This window comes from Salminus brasiliensis, chromosome 12, assembly GCF_030463535.1.
Source record: "Salminus brasiliensis chromosome 12, fSalBra1.hap2, whole genome shotgun sequence".
In the NCBI taxonomy this organism is placed as follows: domain Eukaryota; kingdom Metazoa; phylum Chordata; class Actinopteri; order Characiformes; family Bryconidae; genus Salminus; species Salminus brasiliensis.
Genome location: NC_132889.1, coordinates 698,113 through 718,112, shown reverse-complemented (window position 1 = coordinate 718,112; position 20,000 = coordinate 698,113). Strand labels below are relative to the sequence as shown.

At 44.6% G+C, this 20,000-nt stretch overlaps 1 protein-coding gene across 1 annotated transcript in view; it reads left to right on the top strand.

Annotated features, from left to right (window-relative positions):
- Positions 1–20,000, top strand: part of fat4 (FAT atypical cadherin 4) — a 117,509-nt gene that overhangs the window by 57,806 nt on the left and 39,703 nt on the right. The window contains 4 exon segments of the mRNA XM_072692900.1: positions 4,587–4,718; positions 8,743–9,004; positions 10,346–10,696; positions 16,732–17,654. Coding sequence (XP_072549001.1) covers positions 4,587–4,718; positions 8,743–9,004; positions 10,346–10,696; positions 16,732–17,654 — 1,668 coding nt within the window.

Genomic DNA, 20,000 nt, shown 5'->3' with positions numbered 1-20,000 from the left:
CATAAAGCGTGTTCTCAGTGAGTGTGGTACATGTGTGTGTGTGTGTGTGTGTGTGTTTTGCGGTTAGAGTGTGTGTCTGTGCAGTGTATGTATATGTGTAAATGTCTGGTGTGTTTCTGTACACTGTGTACACTCTAAGCTAAAAGGGAGAACCCCTTGTTTTAAGGGTGCAGCTATGCAGAACCGTCCTCAAACTTTACACTTTACAGAATGTGTGTGTGTGTGTGTGTATTCCCAGTGTGAATCATTGATAGTTGTGCTGAATAATACACATCGCCAGGCTATTAGTGTAGTAGAGGTGCGGGCAGTGGAGAAACTCAATCTGCCCAGAGTGAAAAGTGATGTATTTCACCTGGCCATCGCCACACACTCTGCCCTTACACACACAGCTACTGTAAATAGTGCCTGTGTGTGTGCGTGCATGTGTGTTTGTTTGTTTTCATGCAATTTCCAGACTAAAAGGAGACTATAAAGAAGAAGACAAAGGTCTCTAATTCTGTAATCTGGCCTATACCATATCTACCACATACTTATGTATAATACATATCAAAATATATATACTATATTGTTATTATTATTACATACTTTATTGTCTATAGTTGTGTACAAATCTGTAATACATATGAGCGTATGCATACATGGGACATGTCATTATTATATATCACTTTGTCTTAGTCATAGCCCCGACCTCTCCCCCTTCCTGTTCCTCTGCTGAATTTTAACACCTCCATCTTTAATACCAGCCTCTCAGGGGATGGTGGGAGCGTACACTGAAATTGCGGGGTGTAATTATTTCTCATAACTGCATCTCTCTGCTAATTACCCACATGAGCAGAAGAACGTCTGTATTATTTGCACTTCAAGGGGACGCAAGAGTCGGAATATTCAGTGTTTGTTGGCATTGTCAGGTCCCCAGGCTCCTGGACAGGCTGAGGAACATGCCATTTTAACCCCTTCCCGAGGCCCCCACTGCAGAACAGTCGGTTTCTATTCCGCCAGGGGAATGGCCACTAGGGGACTGATGGAAAGAGGGTAGTGTTCTACATGTCACTGAGGACATTTGAGCTGGCATGTTTGGTTCCTAAACTCAACTGTGGAATATGATTTACATGACTATTTAAGTCTAAGGATGGAGATTGGATGGAGAGACTGTAGACATTTCTTCTAGAAGAACTTGAGAAGAGATCTAGGACTGAATGAATGAACTGTCTCCAGTTCTGTCCAGAGAGGTCCAGAGAAATTGACCCTGGAAGTTGTGAAAACTGTAGGAAGTTCTTCCAGAATAACTCTTCCATTGTAGTAGAACTTGTTCTTGATGTTGCCAGAGCTCTAGAATTAGTGTAGTAGTTGTCACAGTTGTGAAACGTCAGATTAAACAAGATCCAACCCAAAGAAATCAGATTATAGCAAAAGTGAAACTTCCAGTATTTTTACTGGATGGTTGTTTGGTTCTTTGGCCCAACTTGGAAAATGTGATTAACATAACTATTGTTTTGAAGGATACTTGGAACCTGCTGTCAAGGGTTTCTATTAAATGTATGTCTGAGAATTTATCCATCTAATCTGGCTTGTTACTAGAATTGTCATTGTTAGTGCTGAAGATCTAGAACCTGAATTACTAGAACTATTAGTTGTGAGAGTTCTAGATGAGATGATGAACAGGCTCTAAATGTAGCTATGTGAACTTGTTCTGGAAGGTCTTGAGGCTTCATGAAGTCAGACAAAGATGTTCTAGAAGTTGTCCAAGTTGTAAAATTCTACATAGACTGGCTCTAGATGACAAATTCCTAGAAAGTAGTGTCAGCTGCCTGTAGTTGAAGTTGTCAAGGTCACAGAGGTCAGATAAACAGGCTCTAGATATAAATATGAAGTCAGATGAACATGTTCTAGAAGTTGTCAGTGTTGTAGAACCCTACATAGACTGACACTAGGAGTTGTATGAGTTCTACAGTGTAGTGTCTGACAGTAGGACTTATCAAGGTTACAGAACTTGACTGAGCAGGTGATAGACATAATCAGCTCTCTGTAAATCAGAATAACATGAACTGAAGGTTGTCAGAGTTGCAGAACCCTACCTAGACTGGGTTTAAAGTGGCTCTATTAGTTGCCAAAACTCTATAAAGTACTGCCTGTACGTTGTTAAGGTTACAGAAATCAGATGGACAGTCTGTATAGAATTGGCCAATGCTCTATAAAGTCAAATACAAATGTTCTAGAAGTTGTCAGAGTTGTTGAACCTTACAAAGACTGGCTCTAGAAGTTGTCAGAGTTGTTGTCAGCTTGTGAATTGGCCCTAGAAAATCTCTATAAAGTCCGACGACCATGTTCTAGAAGTTGTCAGAGGGATAGAATGTAGTTTTACTGGCTATAGAAGTTGTCAAGATTGCAGAACTTGGATAAGCAGGCTCTAGGCATCATCAAAGCTCTATAAAGTCAGATGAACTTGATCTAGAAGCTGTCTGAGCTGCAGAAGTTCAAATAAAACGGCTCTAGAAGCTGTCAGAGTTGAGAAGTCCATGGTTTAGTAGACCGTAGACCACCGTGTGTCAAGGCTAGTCCTGCTCTGCGACTGATGGGATTTGCTGTGCATGTGAGATCTGCTTTTCCTGTTAACAGAGTGATGAATGCACCCCCCCTCCTCTCCTATGTACACACACCTCATGTCCTTCTCCAGCCTCTGGACTGCATTGTCTGGGCATGTAGTAGCTTTCTTGAACTTCAGCTGGGTGAAATTATTGAAATGTAGCGGCTGTGGCTTTTCTCAGTTTATCTAGCATTCAGAGAACGATGTGTTCAGATGTGTCTGGATTAGCAGCAAAGGGAGCCAATGGCTGGAAAGAAACGTCCAGCATTACACTGTCCTACTTAATCAAACACCGGGCCTGCAAGGAATCACTTTAGGCCAAACTGCTGTTTAGGCATGATTTCGACGGGAATTTACAGCCAGTGAGAGAGTTTGCTGATGCTACCGCCCTGTACCACGACAAAGTTTATTGTGCGGTTAATGAGGACGAGTATTCAGAGGGTTCACGGGGCTTTGAGTTTGATTCAGGGAGAGGGGAACATATGCGTCATGCTCTCTTTCGTCTCCATTCCCTTGCTTTGTTTCTGTCTCGAGTGGAATTATGGTTAATCACAAACACCATTAATGGAGACTAAGGATGAGCAGAATTTTTAAACATGCCTTTTACATATTTATTGAAGCAGTAAACAGAAAATGCAAAGCAAATGCCTGTTTTGGTTCCAGTTGGACACTGTTTATTGGCAAGTGGATATGCATTTGTTCAAACTGATAGTTACGGGATTAAGTTAAAGTTGACGGCAGTGGTTTTGCATGTGCGTTTGTATAGAATAATGAGACACTATAGAAGCAGCGTGTGTGTGGTTTGTATTTGGTGGGTCTGTAATGCCGGACTCCGCTATGTTGCTTAGGGGCGACCTCTGCATATAGACAAAAACAGCAGCCCAACATAAACCAACACTCTTGGACAAACTTAGCATCGACTCGTCTTCTCTCTGTTATCTCTGGAGGCTGGGGCAGAGCATAGTGAGCTCAGCTGGATAGCACAACATCCACAGGAGACTGAACACTCTCCCTGGATGTGGATAGTGCTGTGAGGCATGAAGCTGACCTCTACATTTGGAGATTTGTGTTGGGCTACGGTTTGTGACCGCTTATCAGACAGACAGAGGGAAATATTAGTACAGTTGCAGACCACTATGACCCAATGAAGGGCCCATGCTGCACAGATGAGAGCCATTCAGTCTGAAGGGGGTGAATACCTCCTCAGCTATAGGATGACTCATTAAGAAGTCTAAAAGTTGTCCATGAGAACGACCTCACGTGGTGTACATTTGCACAGTGGTGCAGCAGATTTTATTGGTGGATTTGGGGGCGATCCTTCAGTCTACAGTGGTGGTGCATTCCGATGGCCCTCATAAACTGAACTTGAGAATTGTCCACAAGGTAGTTCTCAGCTGATAAAGTCAAAAACACATGTGCTGAACTCAGGTAGGTCCTTGTTATCTACCTGAAGCCATATGCAGACAGTAGACCCAACTGGTAATTGTACGTCCAAGCACATGTGTGCCTTTTTCATGATAGGTCTACCAGTTGCCAATTATCATTTATGGCTGAAGCTCTTATCCAGAGTGACTTACATCTGAATCATGTTCCTCTGCTAGGAGAATTAAGGGTAAGTAGTCTTGCCCAAGGACTCTTTTGGGTGTAGTGTGGTGGGCTTGCCCAGCCTGGGAATCAATCCCTAGTCTGCCTCATGAAGGATGGTGTTGTTATCCCTACACCACACCACACCACCTGAAAGTAATGAACTGGTAGTTCTGACCTGAGATGGCAATTATCTGACTTAATAAGTTTACTAGGACCATCCAAGTGTGTCCTAAGTCACTGACTGTTAGACTCGGAGATGATGTCTTAACTGGTAAGATTCAGAAGTGAGTGCAGATTTGGAGGAATGGGTGTAAAGTGAGTCTCTAGAAGGTGGATACAGGGAAGACTGGTGTCTGTAACTTTGCAGATATAATTTTCTCAAAATGTTAAATCCTCTTCTTCTTCTGTCTTCTAGGTGGAGATCACTCTTCAGGATATTAATGACAACCCTCCGATCTTTCCCACTGATATTCTGGACGTGACCGTGCAGGAGAACGTCGGCGACGGCTTCAGGATAATGCAGCTAACAGCTACAGATGCGGACGAGGTAGGGGACCCCCTGGAATACTCCGGAATACTAGCTGCCTCCTCCGAATATTCCTGCTATATATATATATATATATATATATATATATATATATATATATATATATATACTCTGGCAGAGCGTCCGGAGATTGCAGTGATATTCCGCCTGATAAATTATGGCTAGGGTTTTTGCTGTGAGGAGTAAGTCAAACATAAGTCATATCTAGGCTAAACCAACGAGCAGCACGCTAATGGATCGGTCTGGGTGGATGACAAATGAGCAAGTGTTGATTGATGTTGTTAATGGCATTAACAGAAGGCCTGAAGTTGCCCGGATGTGTTTGTGCATGTGTGTGTGTGTGTGTGTGTGTGTGTGTGTGTGCGGGTCCCGCAGTCCTATTGCGGTTGGAATCAGATCAGACCCTGCTGAATGGTTGGAGGGTGTTTCTCACCAGGGCTGTGGAGCTCATGCTGAAGCTCAGGCTGCTTCTGGTGTCGTCTCAGAGTTGAGTTGGATTTAATCACGCAGGGAAGAATGGATGGAAAGGAAACCATGCAAGCCGAGCTGATGATCTGGCAAGGTGTTCGGGAGGGAAAACGATTTTAAAGAGGAAAAAGATCTTCTATAATGAAATCCCTTTCCTGCTCCATTCACCCCCCCCCCCACCCCCTTTTTTGTGAGACCAGCTGGACTGGCTGTTAGCATTCGGGCTGGTCCACCATTTCGCTTCTCCCTCTTTCCTTTCTCTCTGATTTGATGATGTCACCTGAGATGCATAACGGGGAAAAGCTGGGTCTGTCCCGTAGCACAGTGCCTAACGATGGATTGCGGGCTGTCAGACGGAGCGTCCCGGCGAGGCCGCAGGACTTTGTATTACATCATTGACTTTAGTCCAACCTTGCCTTTTTTCCCCATCATGCACAGGAAGTCAGGGTAAACTTGAAGCTTCTCCTGGACCTTCCTTCTCGCCCTAATCAATTGGGAATGTCCCAGCTGAGTCTTCCTTTGCTTGATGATGATTTTTAGATGTGTCAGTCGATATTCAGTGAGTGAGGAATGCTCCTCCTGGATTCTGCTTGTTTTGAGCAAGGCTGGACTAGACTCCTCGCTTCAGGTGGATCTTAAATAGTGGACCTTACAGATAGTTTGAGCTCTACTTGATGCACCACCCAAGAAGTCTGCAGTTTGTAACTGTACGCCCACATTGCGGACCTATGATGTAGATGGAGCTCATAAAATATTAGCTATGAGTTTTTAATAAAGCAGTTGAGATTAGATGAGTGCATGGAGATGTCTTCAGATTGGTGAAGGTGGATCTGGTCAGGCTTTAACGTTTCTCAGGTTGGTGCAGATGAGGGGAGATGGATTTATCTCTCCTAGGCCAGGACAGATGGTCTTGGCTAACAAGGAGGACACACTCAGAAAGATCTAGAGCTTCTTCCAGTAAATCCATATGTGTGACAAAGACAGCACGAGCCAAGCTCTGAGACAGTTGACCAGCAAGCCAAGATTCAGACATCCTAACAATCTCCGCCGTTTTAGTGCTGAACATGTGCTCGCCGTGTGGTGGGAATGGAAATGCTGCTTCCCCACATCTATCTCTCCTTCACGACCCACGCCGCTGGGAGACAGGGAGAGAGCAAGCAACCTTGGGCCAGAATCAAAACTTGTGAAGCTTCAGAAATCTTCAGTAAAAACCACATTTAGCTCTAGTTTAGTCTCTTCCAAGGAATCTCAAGATCAGTCAAGGCATGTTCGGTGTCTGATGTTTCGCTCTGGAGCTTCGAAGCTGATGTACCCAACAAGGGATGGAAGTCCCTCTCAAGTCAAGTCTCTTGGGTGAAGTCCAGTGAAAGTCTTGTGAAGTCTGGAGTCCAGTACCATGCGTGCAGTCGCTCCACCTGCTCTGAGTCAAGTGCCTTCAGGGAAGTCCATCCAGATACACCACAGACATGCTTTTATGTGTCTGTGTCAGTTTAAACTGACGTTAATTAGGCTGCCGCTTTGTAATTTGCCTGACGGCTTGTCACTATGTGAGTGCGCTGGGCTCAGTCCTGTAATAGGAAGCTGGGATTTCCTGCTGGAGGCTGAAAATACCCCCCACCCCCTTCCATACCCTCATAGCTTCTTTCCTCTTCACGTTTTCTTTTCCCTCCATACCTCCATCTATGCATTTCTGAGTTAACTGAATTTCCTTATGCCCTCAACATCCTGTTGTGTTTTAATTGCACCCCCCCCCCTCCACCCCCCACTCACACACAGGACCATAAAAAAAACTCTTAAACTCTTTAGTAGGAGTCAGACGAGCGGGCGGCCGGTGTCAAATACGGAGGCCCCCTTCTTTGCCCACTCCTTATTCACAGCCCTAACATAGCTTTAATTGGCTAGCACAGGGAATAGTGAAGGGGGGCCCAGGTGGTTGATGGGAAATCCAGATTGTGAGTGCTGATCGATGACAGCAGGGGCCAAAGAATAAGCTATTTTCCTCGTTTTCTATATTTCTGTTCCTTTCATTCTTTCGTTCTTACTGTACTGGAGCCCTTTTCAGACAATTAAGACAGACAATTAGAGCCTGATCTAATTATCCGGAGTTGTTCAGAGGGACACTAGTGGAAGCGACAGTCTCTTAAAGTATAAAAGGGATTGAAACAAAGGCTTCAGAGGCACCTCCTGAGTCGTACGGAGTGAATCCCAGTGTCTCCTTCATCGTGAATGAACGTCTATCTGACAGCGTGTTGACTAGCGCACTTTGAAGTCACCGGGAGCCCCTGTCCTATATGGAGCCAGTCGTCTGGGTCCTCATTGTTTTCAGCTTAAATGGGCACATCACACTCCATCAGCACAATTATTCATCCGCCGTTCTGCGGGTTCTCTTCTGGCTCGCCATAGTATCAGATGTTTAGCGGTTGTGCTTAGCGCAGGTACCGGGGGATCTATTAGTTGAATTTATAGAGGAACGCAATACCCCTCACAGTTCAAAGAGCAGGGCCGAGCCCGCTGAGACTGCTTGCCATTTCGCTACTGCTCTCTCTCTCTCTCTCTCTCCTACTTCTGTCTGATAGCCTCTCTCCCACCCTCTGTCTGTCTCATTCTCTCGTGTGGTCGCTCGCTGGTGTAACGTGGTCTACAGAAAGGTAGATAGATTAGCATCTGAACTCTTGTGTACCTGCACTAATGTATTCAGCGTCTGGGGAGAGAGGTATGTCTGCCCCGTTGTGTTGGACGTCCACTCAACACCACAGCGCTGACCTGACTAGCCGAAACCCAACGCCAACCCGAAGGGAAAGAAATACTTAGCACTCTCGCTAATTGGTATTAATAAATTCTGAAGCGAGGGATTCTGGGAATGCAGCATTGTTTAAGGCTGTTGGGGGTGAGTGTAGACCTAGTGTACGTCAACCTGTTCTGCATGTGCTCCATACTGAGCTTTGCAGGCCCCTATTTGTAGGTGTTTAAAGCAGGTTCTGAGTTGCTAGCACACTAAGCAGTTTGGATAGTGAGGTGAGGGGATAGGGGGTTTAGGAGAGGTGATCTAATTAGCTAAGAATACAGCTGTTAAAGCAAGCCAGCATTCATGACTGCTTTGCAGATGGTGACAATAGCATAATGGAGCTCTGCTAGGTAGTAGAAGTAGTAGCTACACCATGAGGACAAAAGTATTGGGACATCTCATTCACTGCTTCTTCTGAAATCAAGGGTATTAAAGAGCTGGTCCTGCTTCTGTTGGAGTAACTGTCTCCACTGTCCAGAGAAGAAGACTTTCTACTAGATTCTGGAGGATAAACATTGCTGTGAGGATTTGATGGTATTCAGTGTTAGTTAATGAGTGAGTCCCGATGTTGGATGGATGAGCACCACTCCACCTCATCATCCCCAACTCCCCAACTCATCCCATCCAAGAGAACACAGTTCTTCCACTGCTCCACAGCTCAATACTAAGCACCTGATCTATAGGGTTCTTGGTTCAAATGGATGATTTAGAAAGAAAATATGGCCTGTCTTAAACCAACCCTAACCCTAACTCTTCCCTTTGTGGTCGCAGGGTCCAAATGCTCTGGTCACATACACCATCATCAGTGGGGCAGACGACAGCTTCCGGATTGACCCGGAGTCAGGAGATCTCATCGCCACTAAACGACTGGATAGAGAGCGCCGGTCCAAGTACTCTCTCCTCGTGCGTGCGGACGATGGGCAGCAGTCCTCGGACATGAGGGTCAACATCACTGTTAGCGATGTGAACGATCACACGCCAAAGTTCTCCCGCTCTGTCTACTCCTTCGATATCCCTGAAGACATGGCCCCAGGTAAGCAGCATTCCTGACCACTCCTCCTTTCCTTATGTATCTTTAGAGTTGATGAGGGTTGAGTAGAGGTATTTAGCAAGGGTGATCCAAGGGAAGCTAGTTGCCACCAGGCAGCATAATGACATTGTCATAATTATGACTAGTGGTTACATGGTAACGGAGGCCTCTGTCTGGATATTTTTGAAACTGAAAACCTCCATAACCTGACAAGAACCTTGAAGTTGTTTACATTGCTACGGCGACACTGCTGTCTCTGATACACCCACCCACACACACAGGAGCAGTGGTGGCTCAGTGGTTAGAACTCTGGGCTTTTGATGACAGGGTTGTGGGTCGATACCCGGGGCTTGGCAAGCTGCCGCTGTTGGGCCCTTGAGCAAGAACCATCACCCTCTCTGCTCCCCGGGTGCTGGAGTTGTACATAGTACAGTGACAAATACTTGCACCTTCACCTTTACACTCCTGACCAGTACAGTCTATCCTCAAGCTGGACCTTTTGATCATGTCATATATGTCACTGAGATCATTTGATCTTTGCAATCGACTACAAAAAAACCCTCGACCCCGAGCATTTTCTACTACCTGTCCTAAATAACATGGTTGTGTAGATGGGAGGCCACAGAGCCTAAGTTAGTTCCTAGTCATTTCTTGAGTGTCAAACCATGTTTAACCATTTTTAGGCTGTGTTTGACCTTCAGTGTCCTTTGGTGTGGCTGATGTTAAACCAGTCCAAGAAAAAAAAGCTCCTTTTCAAACCTGCAGGAAGGGTCGTCAGGTTCAAGAAGATTCCACAGTGGAGCATTCCCTTTCTTTTTGTCTTTGTAAATTTCCTACGGTGTGGTCAAGTGGTAGAACATGACCTCATTGAGCCCAGTAGGGATATGGGTGAGGTAAACAGTCGTAATGCACATGGGGTCAGAGAGTAGAGTGGATTAGACGGCGGTGGATTAGGGTAACCCTATCTGCTGCTTCATCGAGTCAAACAGGATCAAGACTCTAAACCATCTAGGAGGAGCCCTGCCAGACTAAATATATAATACATGGGTGACTTACGGCGTTCATCGCTGCAGAAAATCAAACCATAACTGTCTGGTCAGTGTCGCAGCCTCTGCAAGGGCTTTAAATGGTACAAACAACACTTCAGCTCTTCCCCAAAACCACAGAGATCAAACTGCTGCTCTCAGCACAACAATAATAAACTCCATTGGGAGTATGTGAAAGTATAAGCCAGCATCTTTCTGTGTTTTTGCTCAGTGCGGTTTGACTTCGCTTTGATCCGGGCTGTGTTCGCCTGTCTCCTCTGTTGCTCCTTCGTCTCATGTCTCTCTTCCCGCCTCCCAGGCTCCATTGTGGCGGCTATTTTGGCGAGTGATTCAGACTCCGGGGTAAACGGGGAGATCACCTACTCTCTGGAGGAGGACGACGGCGACTCCACCTTCCTCCTGAACCCGGTGACGGGCGTGTTTAACGTGACGCAACTGTTGGACTACGAGACCCAGCAGTACTACATCCTGACCGTGCGGGCGGTGGACGGCGGAGGCCAGGCCAGCTCTGTCCGGGTCTACTTCAACGTTCTGGATGTTAACGACAACCGGCCCGTGTTCAACGCCACCGTTTACAGCACGTCCATCTCAGAGAGTCTGACCCCGGGATCCTCCATCCTCGCGGTGGCGGCCAGCGACGCTGACGATGGTAAGATCTTTGGAAACCTTGCGTCTCGGTTACGGTACCTTTTACAGGAGATGAACTGAGCTGAGCTGAACATGTGTTGTAGATCCTGTTTGTAGTTCTACCACCATGAATCTAATATTTGTTTATTTTTAAAAGCAAAAGCTGCCCTTTAAAATGTGTCCACCTGGATGGTCATTCTGGATGGACCAACAGTAACGAAATGTTTAACAGAGATAAATTTGAGGTAGCATCCTCCTGCACGCCCCCTAGTGGCCATTCCTGTGGCATATACTGGTTTAATGTGTGTTTGCTGGTGTAACTGTGCCTCCAGAGGAGTTAAACAGATCAGGATGTGGAATCAATCAGCAGAGCTTTCTGTGTTCTACCATGTTTTTTTACTGCTGTATAAAAGGTGGAGGAGGCTTTGGTTCTTGTTGGATGTGTTTTTTTCCTGAGTCAGCACAAGTGTGCAGTAGTTTTTATCAATAAAAGGCCATTTTTTTTTTACTTTTATAACTTTATTTGCTTACAAATTCCAAAGAATTTATTAGAGACAGTCACACAAGCCATGTTATTTTCATGAGATTTTAGGCTACTTGAATATTTGAGAGGTAAATTTAACAGAATTTAGATATTTGTACAGATCTAGCAAATGGAGTGGTTGCTTGTAAAGACTATTAAAACATGGTTAGATGGGGTAAGTACGGCTTCTTGTTGTTATAGGTGTATCTGTCCATAAATGACATGAACTGATCCTGAGTTATGAAGCCTAGAATACCGGCATGTGGGCTTGAACCATGCATTTACGGGATAGTTTAGAGTAATAGGGATCAGATTATATTATTTTCTTCTGATATCAGACCCAGTGAGTTTGGTCAGACATGCCCTTCCTTCAGTATGGAGATAAATCAGTTAGCTGTTCGTTGTTCTGAGGGTAAATTGGGAAGGTACATTTATGTATTTCTAAAGACATATGTATTAGAGGTAGGGAGATTTCCAGCTTTTTTACTTTCTTAACGGAAGTCATGTAAAAAGACTGTATTCTGAGTCATTGTGGAGCATTTCTATTTGTCCATTTGGCATGAAATTTGGACACAATATTAAGAACAGCTGTCAGATTCACATGATGTCAAAAAGTCAAAAAAGGTAATTTAGAGATACAAGGTTTTTGAACGACAGCTATAAACTACTTCTGAAACAGAACTGGGTTCAGCAGAACTGAGTTGATGCTGTTAAATGAACGGCACACGTCAGCTGGAGCTCCACGGTTCTGCCGGTTTGGGAACTAAATTGTGAATAGTGTGAGACTGGATTTGGGAAGGAAGAAGGTTAGGAATGCGAAAGGCAAAGACTTTTAATATTCGACCGACGTCATATCTCCTTTTTTCAGCCTCAAATAACTCGGAGTATGTTGACATTCATCTGACCTGATTTTCTAATAGTTTCTCTCGACGTGAAAAATGTGGCTTTTGTAATGTTCAGTTCCGCGTGGCTCCAGCGAGACTATAGGGTTACACCTCCTCTCTTCAGCGATAGATATTACATATGCACACTCTGCCACGGCGCAGCGTTATCCGATGCCAGAGAGCTGAAAGATGGAGCAGATCTGGCTTCGTTTCGCATTCTAGCTTAGCATATAACCCTGCATGCATTTTTTAAGCAGCCTGCTGTTACCTCGACACGCATGTTAGCCTAGCACTGCTCCCATTTTTGCTTACTGTGCATGTGAATGTAGTTCCACTCAAGTCTACTACATTGGTGCTAGCTCAGTCTCTCCACACGTTAATCTAGCACTGCTGCTTTTATTTTTAGCCTATTTTTCATGACTTTGTTAGACTAGTATCTGCGTAGGTAAAATATCCTACATATGGCCTCAGTTAGCCTAGCTCCAGACCCCTCCTAAATGTATTCATAGGCACCCTAGCCTTTTCACCTTCTCTCCACAGCTTTGTCAGCCTAGCATCTACAGAGAAAGTAGTCTAGCAACAGCCATGTCACAGCCATTCGGCCATGTCTCTCCTCTGCTGGGTTCTCTCTTCACTGGCTTCCTGTAGCTGCTGCCCTCATCAGATTCAGACCCCTGACTCTGGTCAACAAAGCCAAGACTGGACCAGCCAGCCCCTCCGTACTTGATGGCGATGGTCAAAAGCTGATCTGCACCAAGAGCCCTTCCAGCTTCAAGTACGGCTCGGCTCGACCCGCCATCCTTTAAGATCCACGGAAGACGAGCGTCCAGACTTTTTACTGTCCTGCACCGAAGTGGTGGAACAAGCTTCCCCTGGGTGTCCGAACAGCAGAGTCCAACACTCGCTGTCCTCAAACCCAGACTGAAGACCCTCCTCTTCTGAGAGGACTCAGGCGAAGAGAAGAGTACTATGGTCTTCATATTGACTTGTGTTTAGTAGAGTCTAAGATTAGAGGATCTTTGAATTATTAGTTTTTTCAAACTAGCTGAGGTTTTTCTTGAGTAAACAGTGAAGCTCTTTTGTAAATCGCTCTGGAGAAGAGCGTCGGCTAAAAGCAGTAAATGTAAATGTACTGTTAACAGGACTCTTCTGCATGTATTTGAAGCACCCTGCCATCACTTCTTCACACGTTAGCCCTTTTCTACTTTTTGAGTTAAAACGTAGTTACACACAGGTCTAATACACTGGTGCTAACTCAAGCAAAAGAGTTAGCCTAGCGCTATACCCCTCCTGTATGTCTTTTTAAGACGCCTAGCATCACCTCCCCACACACTAGTCTAGCTACACTCTCTTTTTTAGAATATTATGCATGACTTTTTTAGCCTAGTATCTCCCAGACATTTTGCACTAGTGCTAATTCAGTTAGCCTAACAGCAGGAAAATCCTGTGGGTATTTGAGCAACTCCTGTCCAGCCTTTTAGCTTCATGGGTCAGTCTCTCGTCCACAGGGTTAAAATTCTCCTGCATGCAAGCATACTGCGCTACGGCTAACTCTCACGGTAGAGCTAACCTAGTGCCAGGCCCCTCCTGAGAACGTTTTAGGCTAGCGCCAAGCCGCCTCTCTCAGACTCCGAGCTAAATTGGTGTCTAATGTGGTTATGGTGACCTACATTCCTGCTTCTGGCATTCCTCTCTCTCTCTCTCTTTATATATATATGCTGGTCTCTCTCGTCCGTCCTCCGTCCGTCCCCTCAGACACTTTCCCCACGCTCCTGATGCTAGCAGTCTGGCACAGTGCTGACCGTATCGCTCTCTAAACAGCATTGTCGGAGCTTCCTGAGTCGTGACCCCTCTGTCCGCGGCGGCAGACGGGGGAGAGGGACTCCGGCCGATGAAGAGATTGCTTGTGTACTGTAAACAGGGGGGAATTGTGGGAAGGTGCCGAGGCGTTACGCATGAGCAGGCCAGCGGCTGGCCTTCAGGACGCTCAATTTGAGCTGGTTTGTGCTGCAATCTGGGCTACTGTTCCACCATCTGATACTACAGCGCTCATTAGCGAATCAAACGCGAGCTTTACACACACTTACTGCGTGAAATACCTGAGTCTTGATTTTTTCTTTGATCTTTATTGGTTCTCTATGGTGTAAACGCCTTAAAACGTGGGTTTATTTAGCTATTCTTTTTAAATTGCAGTTTATCAAAACCAGCAGAGGAACTTCACTGAAAGTTAGCTTAGCGCCAGGCCCCTCCTACATGTATTTTAGGTAGCGAAATGTCACCCTTCCACATATTAGCCTAGCTTCACTTCCTTTTAGCTTCCTTTGTTAGCCTGGCATGTATAGAGTTAGTGCTACATTACTGCAAACTAGTTAGCCTAGCACTAAGCCTCCTCCTAGGTGGTAGCTATGGTGTGCAAGGGGGTCGATATGGTGTTGATACCTGGTTTCTATGGTATTCCAGGTGGTTACTGTGGTGTTGCTAAGTGCTTGCTAGCTAAGTGCTACAGTGTTAAGTAAGGATATTGCTATGATATTTCAGGCAGGTGCTTTGGTGTGTTGCTAGGGTGTTGGTGGGTAGTTGCTAAGAATACCAAATGCTGTGGTATCTCAGATTGTTGCTATGGTGTCTCAGGTGGTTGTCGGGGTGCCCCATGTGGTTGGTTAGGTGTTTTTAGTGTATTTGTATCGGCGTGACATTAGAAGGGTGCCAAATATTTGGAAAACATTCTGCAGAAATGCATTGCTAGGTGGAAACCGTGCATCCAATCGAAAGGCAGCATATGAGCCAGAATCACACAATGCATGTGCAGCCTTAATTATGTAATTACAGCAGTTACAACAGTCCAGCAAAACAGTAGCAGTAGCACGCTCAGGCCTATTGTATGAAGTATCTGTTTTTCTGCTTCCCTAAGATAACCTCCTGATAGCAGCGCGAGATGTGTCAGCAGTCTTGGGAGAAATATATTCTTCCTTTATCAAACAGAAGCTACATCTCCGTACTCAGCAAGCGCTCGACTGAACAGCGATATTTTTGATCCAGCTGCATTCTTGAGCTGAAAATACACATAATTCACACGGAGGAAGTGAACATATCAGCTCCAGATGTTGTTGTAACAATATGTGGAAAAGCATCAATCAAAGAAAGCATATCAGTATTTAAGGTCTTTTTTTTTTAACCGTGCGACGTGCACCCCGCAGACCTTTTTGGATAAGGAAGGATTATTTCATGCTCTGCATTTATTACAAGCAGTTTATCTGGAATGCAGAAATACTTCAGACATAAAAATGATTTGCTGGACTCACATAAACCCACCAGTAATTTGGTTCCAATAATACTGTAATGTTTTTTATATTAAAGTCATCAAAACATCAGAAGAAATCAGAACCCGAATCTTTCATTCGCCAAAGTACAGAACGTACCCGGAGTCTCTCCTGGTGGAGGTGTTGATGTCAGTTTCAGCTGTAAAGAAACAAAAGACGATAATAAACACTGAACATACGGTAATAAAGTTATATGAAGAGTAGTGATCGAACCGAAGGTAACCAAACACAGACACCAATAGCTGTGTTTTAAACACTGCACTCCAGAAAACTGACCTCCAGATCCACCATAAACTCCAGCCTCTCGTCTGTGTCCGAATACTTTACTGACCCTTCCTCTTCTGTCTGCTCTCCCTGCTCTCCTTGGGCCTCCTGGCCTCAGTAAATCTACTGGCAGAGCTGACTAGCTTATGGATCAGATCAGCAGAATCTAGGAAAGGACGATTCAGTAAAGTATTCGGACACTCAGTGGTTCGCTTCAGCAGGCTGACTTAAACACTGCTTCACTATGGATCTATATAGAACCAAAAAAGGTTCCACCATTGTTGCAGCTTGAAGAATACTTTTTCAGTACTTTACAGAACTTTTTTTAAGAGTACTAACTCAAAATCAATGGTTCTATTTAGAAGCATGGCAATTCAAAAGAAAACTATTGAATGCTTAAATGTAGATTTTATGGATGGCTCTATGTAGAATATTTATAAAAATGGTTCTGTATAGCTCCACCTTTGAGTTGAAGAACCCTTTTGAGTACTATTTATAACCCTTTTTGCTTAGAGTACACTCTGAAATAAGCGTTGATTGGGGGTATTGCTAGCAGTACGTCCGTGGTTCTTTTTAGAACTATGACAACTCAAAGATCCTTTTGGATGCTTTATACCTATTGTTGATGGTTCTATGTAGAACCATCAACCATCTTTTTTGCTTAGTGTAAACTTGAAGTCAGTAGAATGGTTTAGAACTATGACAATTCAAAGAACTATTCAGATGTTTAAAACATTTTGTACATGGTTAATTTTTTTAGAAATGGTATATATAACACCTAAACGGGTTTGAGTTAAAAGTCCTTATTAAGTATTATCTAGAACCCTTTTTGCTTAAAATGTGCTCTAAGCATTGTTCAAGGCTATTGTTAGCAGTAAGTCAATGACAATTTAAAGAACCATTTGGATGCTTTGATGGTTCTGGTTCTTTGCATTGGTGTTTTTTTTTATGTTTCTATATAGCACAAGAAAGGGTACTACTATTATTAAGTCAAAGAACCATATAGAACCTTTTTTAGCTTAGATTGTGTATTACAGCATCACTAACAGAAGCTTTGCTTTTGCAGGTCCCAACGCCCAGCTGTCCTACAGCATTGCATCAGGAGATCCTCAGGCCCACTTTGGCATTACGACCAAAGGTGTTCTTCAAACCCGCAAACCCCTTGACCGGGAGACCCAGTCCTTCTACAACCTCGTTGTCACCGTCAACGATATGGCCCTTCCTCCCTCCACCCGCTTCACCAGCACCGCCCAGGTATCAGTCATCCTTCTGGACGTCAATGACTGCCCGCCAGTGTTCACCTCCCAGAAGATGGCCTACATCCAGGAGAACACAGCGGTGGACACGGTGGTGTTCACAGTTCAGGCGACTGACTCAGACAGCGGGCCCAACAGTTACGTGGAATATTCCCTGGGTGGATCTTATGGAATCAAGTTCAGCATCGACAACATTGATGGAAGCGTAAGGCTGGTGGGTGAGCTGGACCGTGAGGAGATGGCCAATTACACGCTGACCGTGATCGCCACCGACAAAGGCCAGCCACCGCTGTCTTCCACGATGGAGGTGACCATGGTGGTACTGGACGTGAATGACAACACGCCCAGCTTCTCGCAGAACATCTACGACATCGAGATTGAGGAGAATATTCTCAGCGGAACTGATGTCCTGCAGGTGTTCGCCAGTGATGCCGATGAAGGCACCAATGGGCAGATTCGCTTCTCCATCGCTGCCGGCAACGGGAACTCGGATTTCCGGATCGATTCGGTGACAGGGGTTATCTCTGTTGCCAAGTTGCTGGACCGGGAGACCCGGCCGTCGTACTCACTGGTGGTCCAGGCTGCAGACCGCGGGAGCAGCCCTAGAGTTGATCGAGCCACGGTGAACATTGTGCTGCTAGACGTCAACGACTGCGCACCTGTGTTTGAGCTCTCGCCATACACCGTCAGAGTCCAAGAGAATCTGGGAGAACTTCCTAAGAACATTTTACAGGTAGGTACAGATCAAATCCTTCAGATCCAAAATCGTTTCAAATTATATTTAAAAAAAAAATCTTGTTGAACCGAGATCAGTTGATGCTCACAGAGGACCCACTTCACAACTCTGCTGCTAATGTCTGAAGGTGTCCAGAAGATACCACAGGATACCTTCAGAGGTCTTGTGAGGTCCATACTTTGACAGGTCAGAGCTTTTTTGGTGGCTCGAGGGGCACCAACACAATATTAGACTGAAACACTACATTTGAGTTAAACCACCTCTGTCATGGACGTCATGCATGCAGGACTGCAGTGATGGATGGGTGGTACAAGCGCCGTTCTTGTTCCCCTGGCTGGTGAGAACTGCAATGATTGCTGTAAGGAATATTCTTTGGCGCCCAGACTCCAGAACGCTCAAATGGCATAACGAGGGTGGTCTCAACCATCAGCGGCGAAACAAGCTCTCACCTGGGACAGAATAGAACCCAAAACCCACCTATCTACCATGACAGCTTTGGCTTTGCCACACACACTTTAGTTAGACCCTGTGCCAACAGCTCAGCGGGTGGAACACTGGGGATCACACACTTACACACACATATTAGCAATCATTGCGGTTAGAGGACTTGCTTCTGGGAAGGAGTGAGAGAGCAAGCGTTGTGAAGGTAACAGATTAAACAAAATAAGGTTCTCTGGAATGGTTCCACAGAGTAACATGGTTCTTTAACGTGGATTTCTGTATAAGATATGAAGATATGAACATTGTTGAAGAACCTACATAAGGAACCTTTATATATTGGGTTCTCTACCAGTTACAGACATTTTCTCACTAAAACAGGGTTCTTCAAAAGTTCTTCAGATATGGAAATGATTCTGTATAGAACTCCGAAAACCATTTGAATGTGGAAAACCATTTTGAAGGTGGTTCTTTTTATAACATGTTTCATTCATAGTACTAAAAATGGTTCCACTCTTGTTACAGGTCAAAGAACCCATGTAGAACTCGTAATGATTAGAGTGTGGAAGTGTATCTCAAGAACCATTTAGGAACCTTAAAGAAAACAATGCTGACGCTGGTGCAGATTCAATTAAAAGGGTTCTGTACAGTATGAAAAAGGTTACGTCACCATTTAGGTACTGTATGATTCTATTTTCTTCTCAGGTTCCTTAAAGAACTCCATCAAGGAGAACGTCCAATTCATTTAAGTGGCCCTTATGGTTCTATATCCAGGAAATGACCATTGCCTTTTCCACCATGCCCTTGAAGAACCCCCATTGTAAAGGTGCTGGTTTGGGTTACAGGAAGCGGTTAGTGTCTGGTTTCAGCACTCAGGTTCTGAGACGTGAAAGCGGTGCTGGTTGTCCATGTTCTCGACAGCAGCCGAAATTGAGCGGCCTGGAAAAAGCAGGCTAGTGGGCATGGATTCCTCTGTCCTCGGCCCACTGGCTCAGACTCACACAAGCTCTTATAGGACCACTGCTGGCCAAGTCGTGTCTTTAGGTGGTTAGCGGTTGCGTTACGTCAGAAGTGGAACATTCAGAAGGCACAGTTGAGTGCCTCTGTCAGAACATCTAACCGTCTGCCCACCCGTTCCTCTGTCCATTTGCTTTTATTTGAGATGGGGTTGCAACGATACCTTACTGATCCCACACTGTCTGCCGCCTTCTTGAGGTTCTTCCAGTTCTTGGTACTTGATACAAATAGCACCTGCTGAGCATTATATACCTTGGCTTAATGTGCTGTAGAAAAGTCGCGGAATTGAGCATTTTCTGCAGTTCCTTAACTTATGAGGCACGGAGGCAGGATGCAAACAGAGGTTTCTGCACTGTTAGCAAAAATGGGGTTCTATATAGCACTATATGTTCTTTGGTTTGTAACAACAACAGTTTTAGTGCTATCCAGAACCATTTTAAAAGGTTCTGTGAAAGAAAATGTTCTCAGAATCATTTAGCCATTCTGATGGTACTTTGAGTTGTCATGGTTCTTTATACACTAATGAGCCCTTGAAGAACTTTAAGCAATGATTCATTAAAATGACTTTTGAACAGTGATTTAAATTTTTAAACAGTTACTTTAAACTTTTGAACAGTGATTCCAAACTTCTGAACAAGGATTCAGTGATTCCAATTTTCTGAACAAGGATTCAGTGATTCCAAACTTTTGAACAGTGATTCCATACTTCTGAACAAGGATTCAGTGATTCCAAACTTTTGAACAGTGATTCCAAACTTTTGAACAGTGAATTAGTGATTTCAAACTTTTGAACAGTGATTCAGTGATTCCAAACTTTTGAACAGTGAATCAGTGATTTCAAGCTTTTGAACAGTGATTCCAGACTTTTGAACAGTGATTCTAATGATT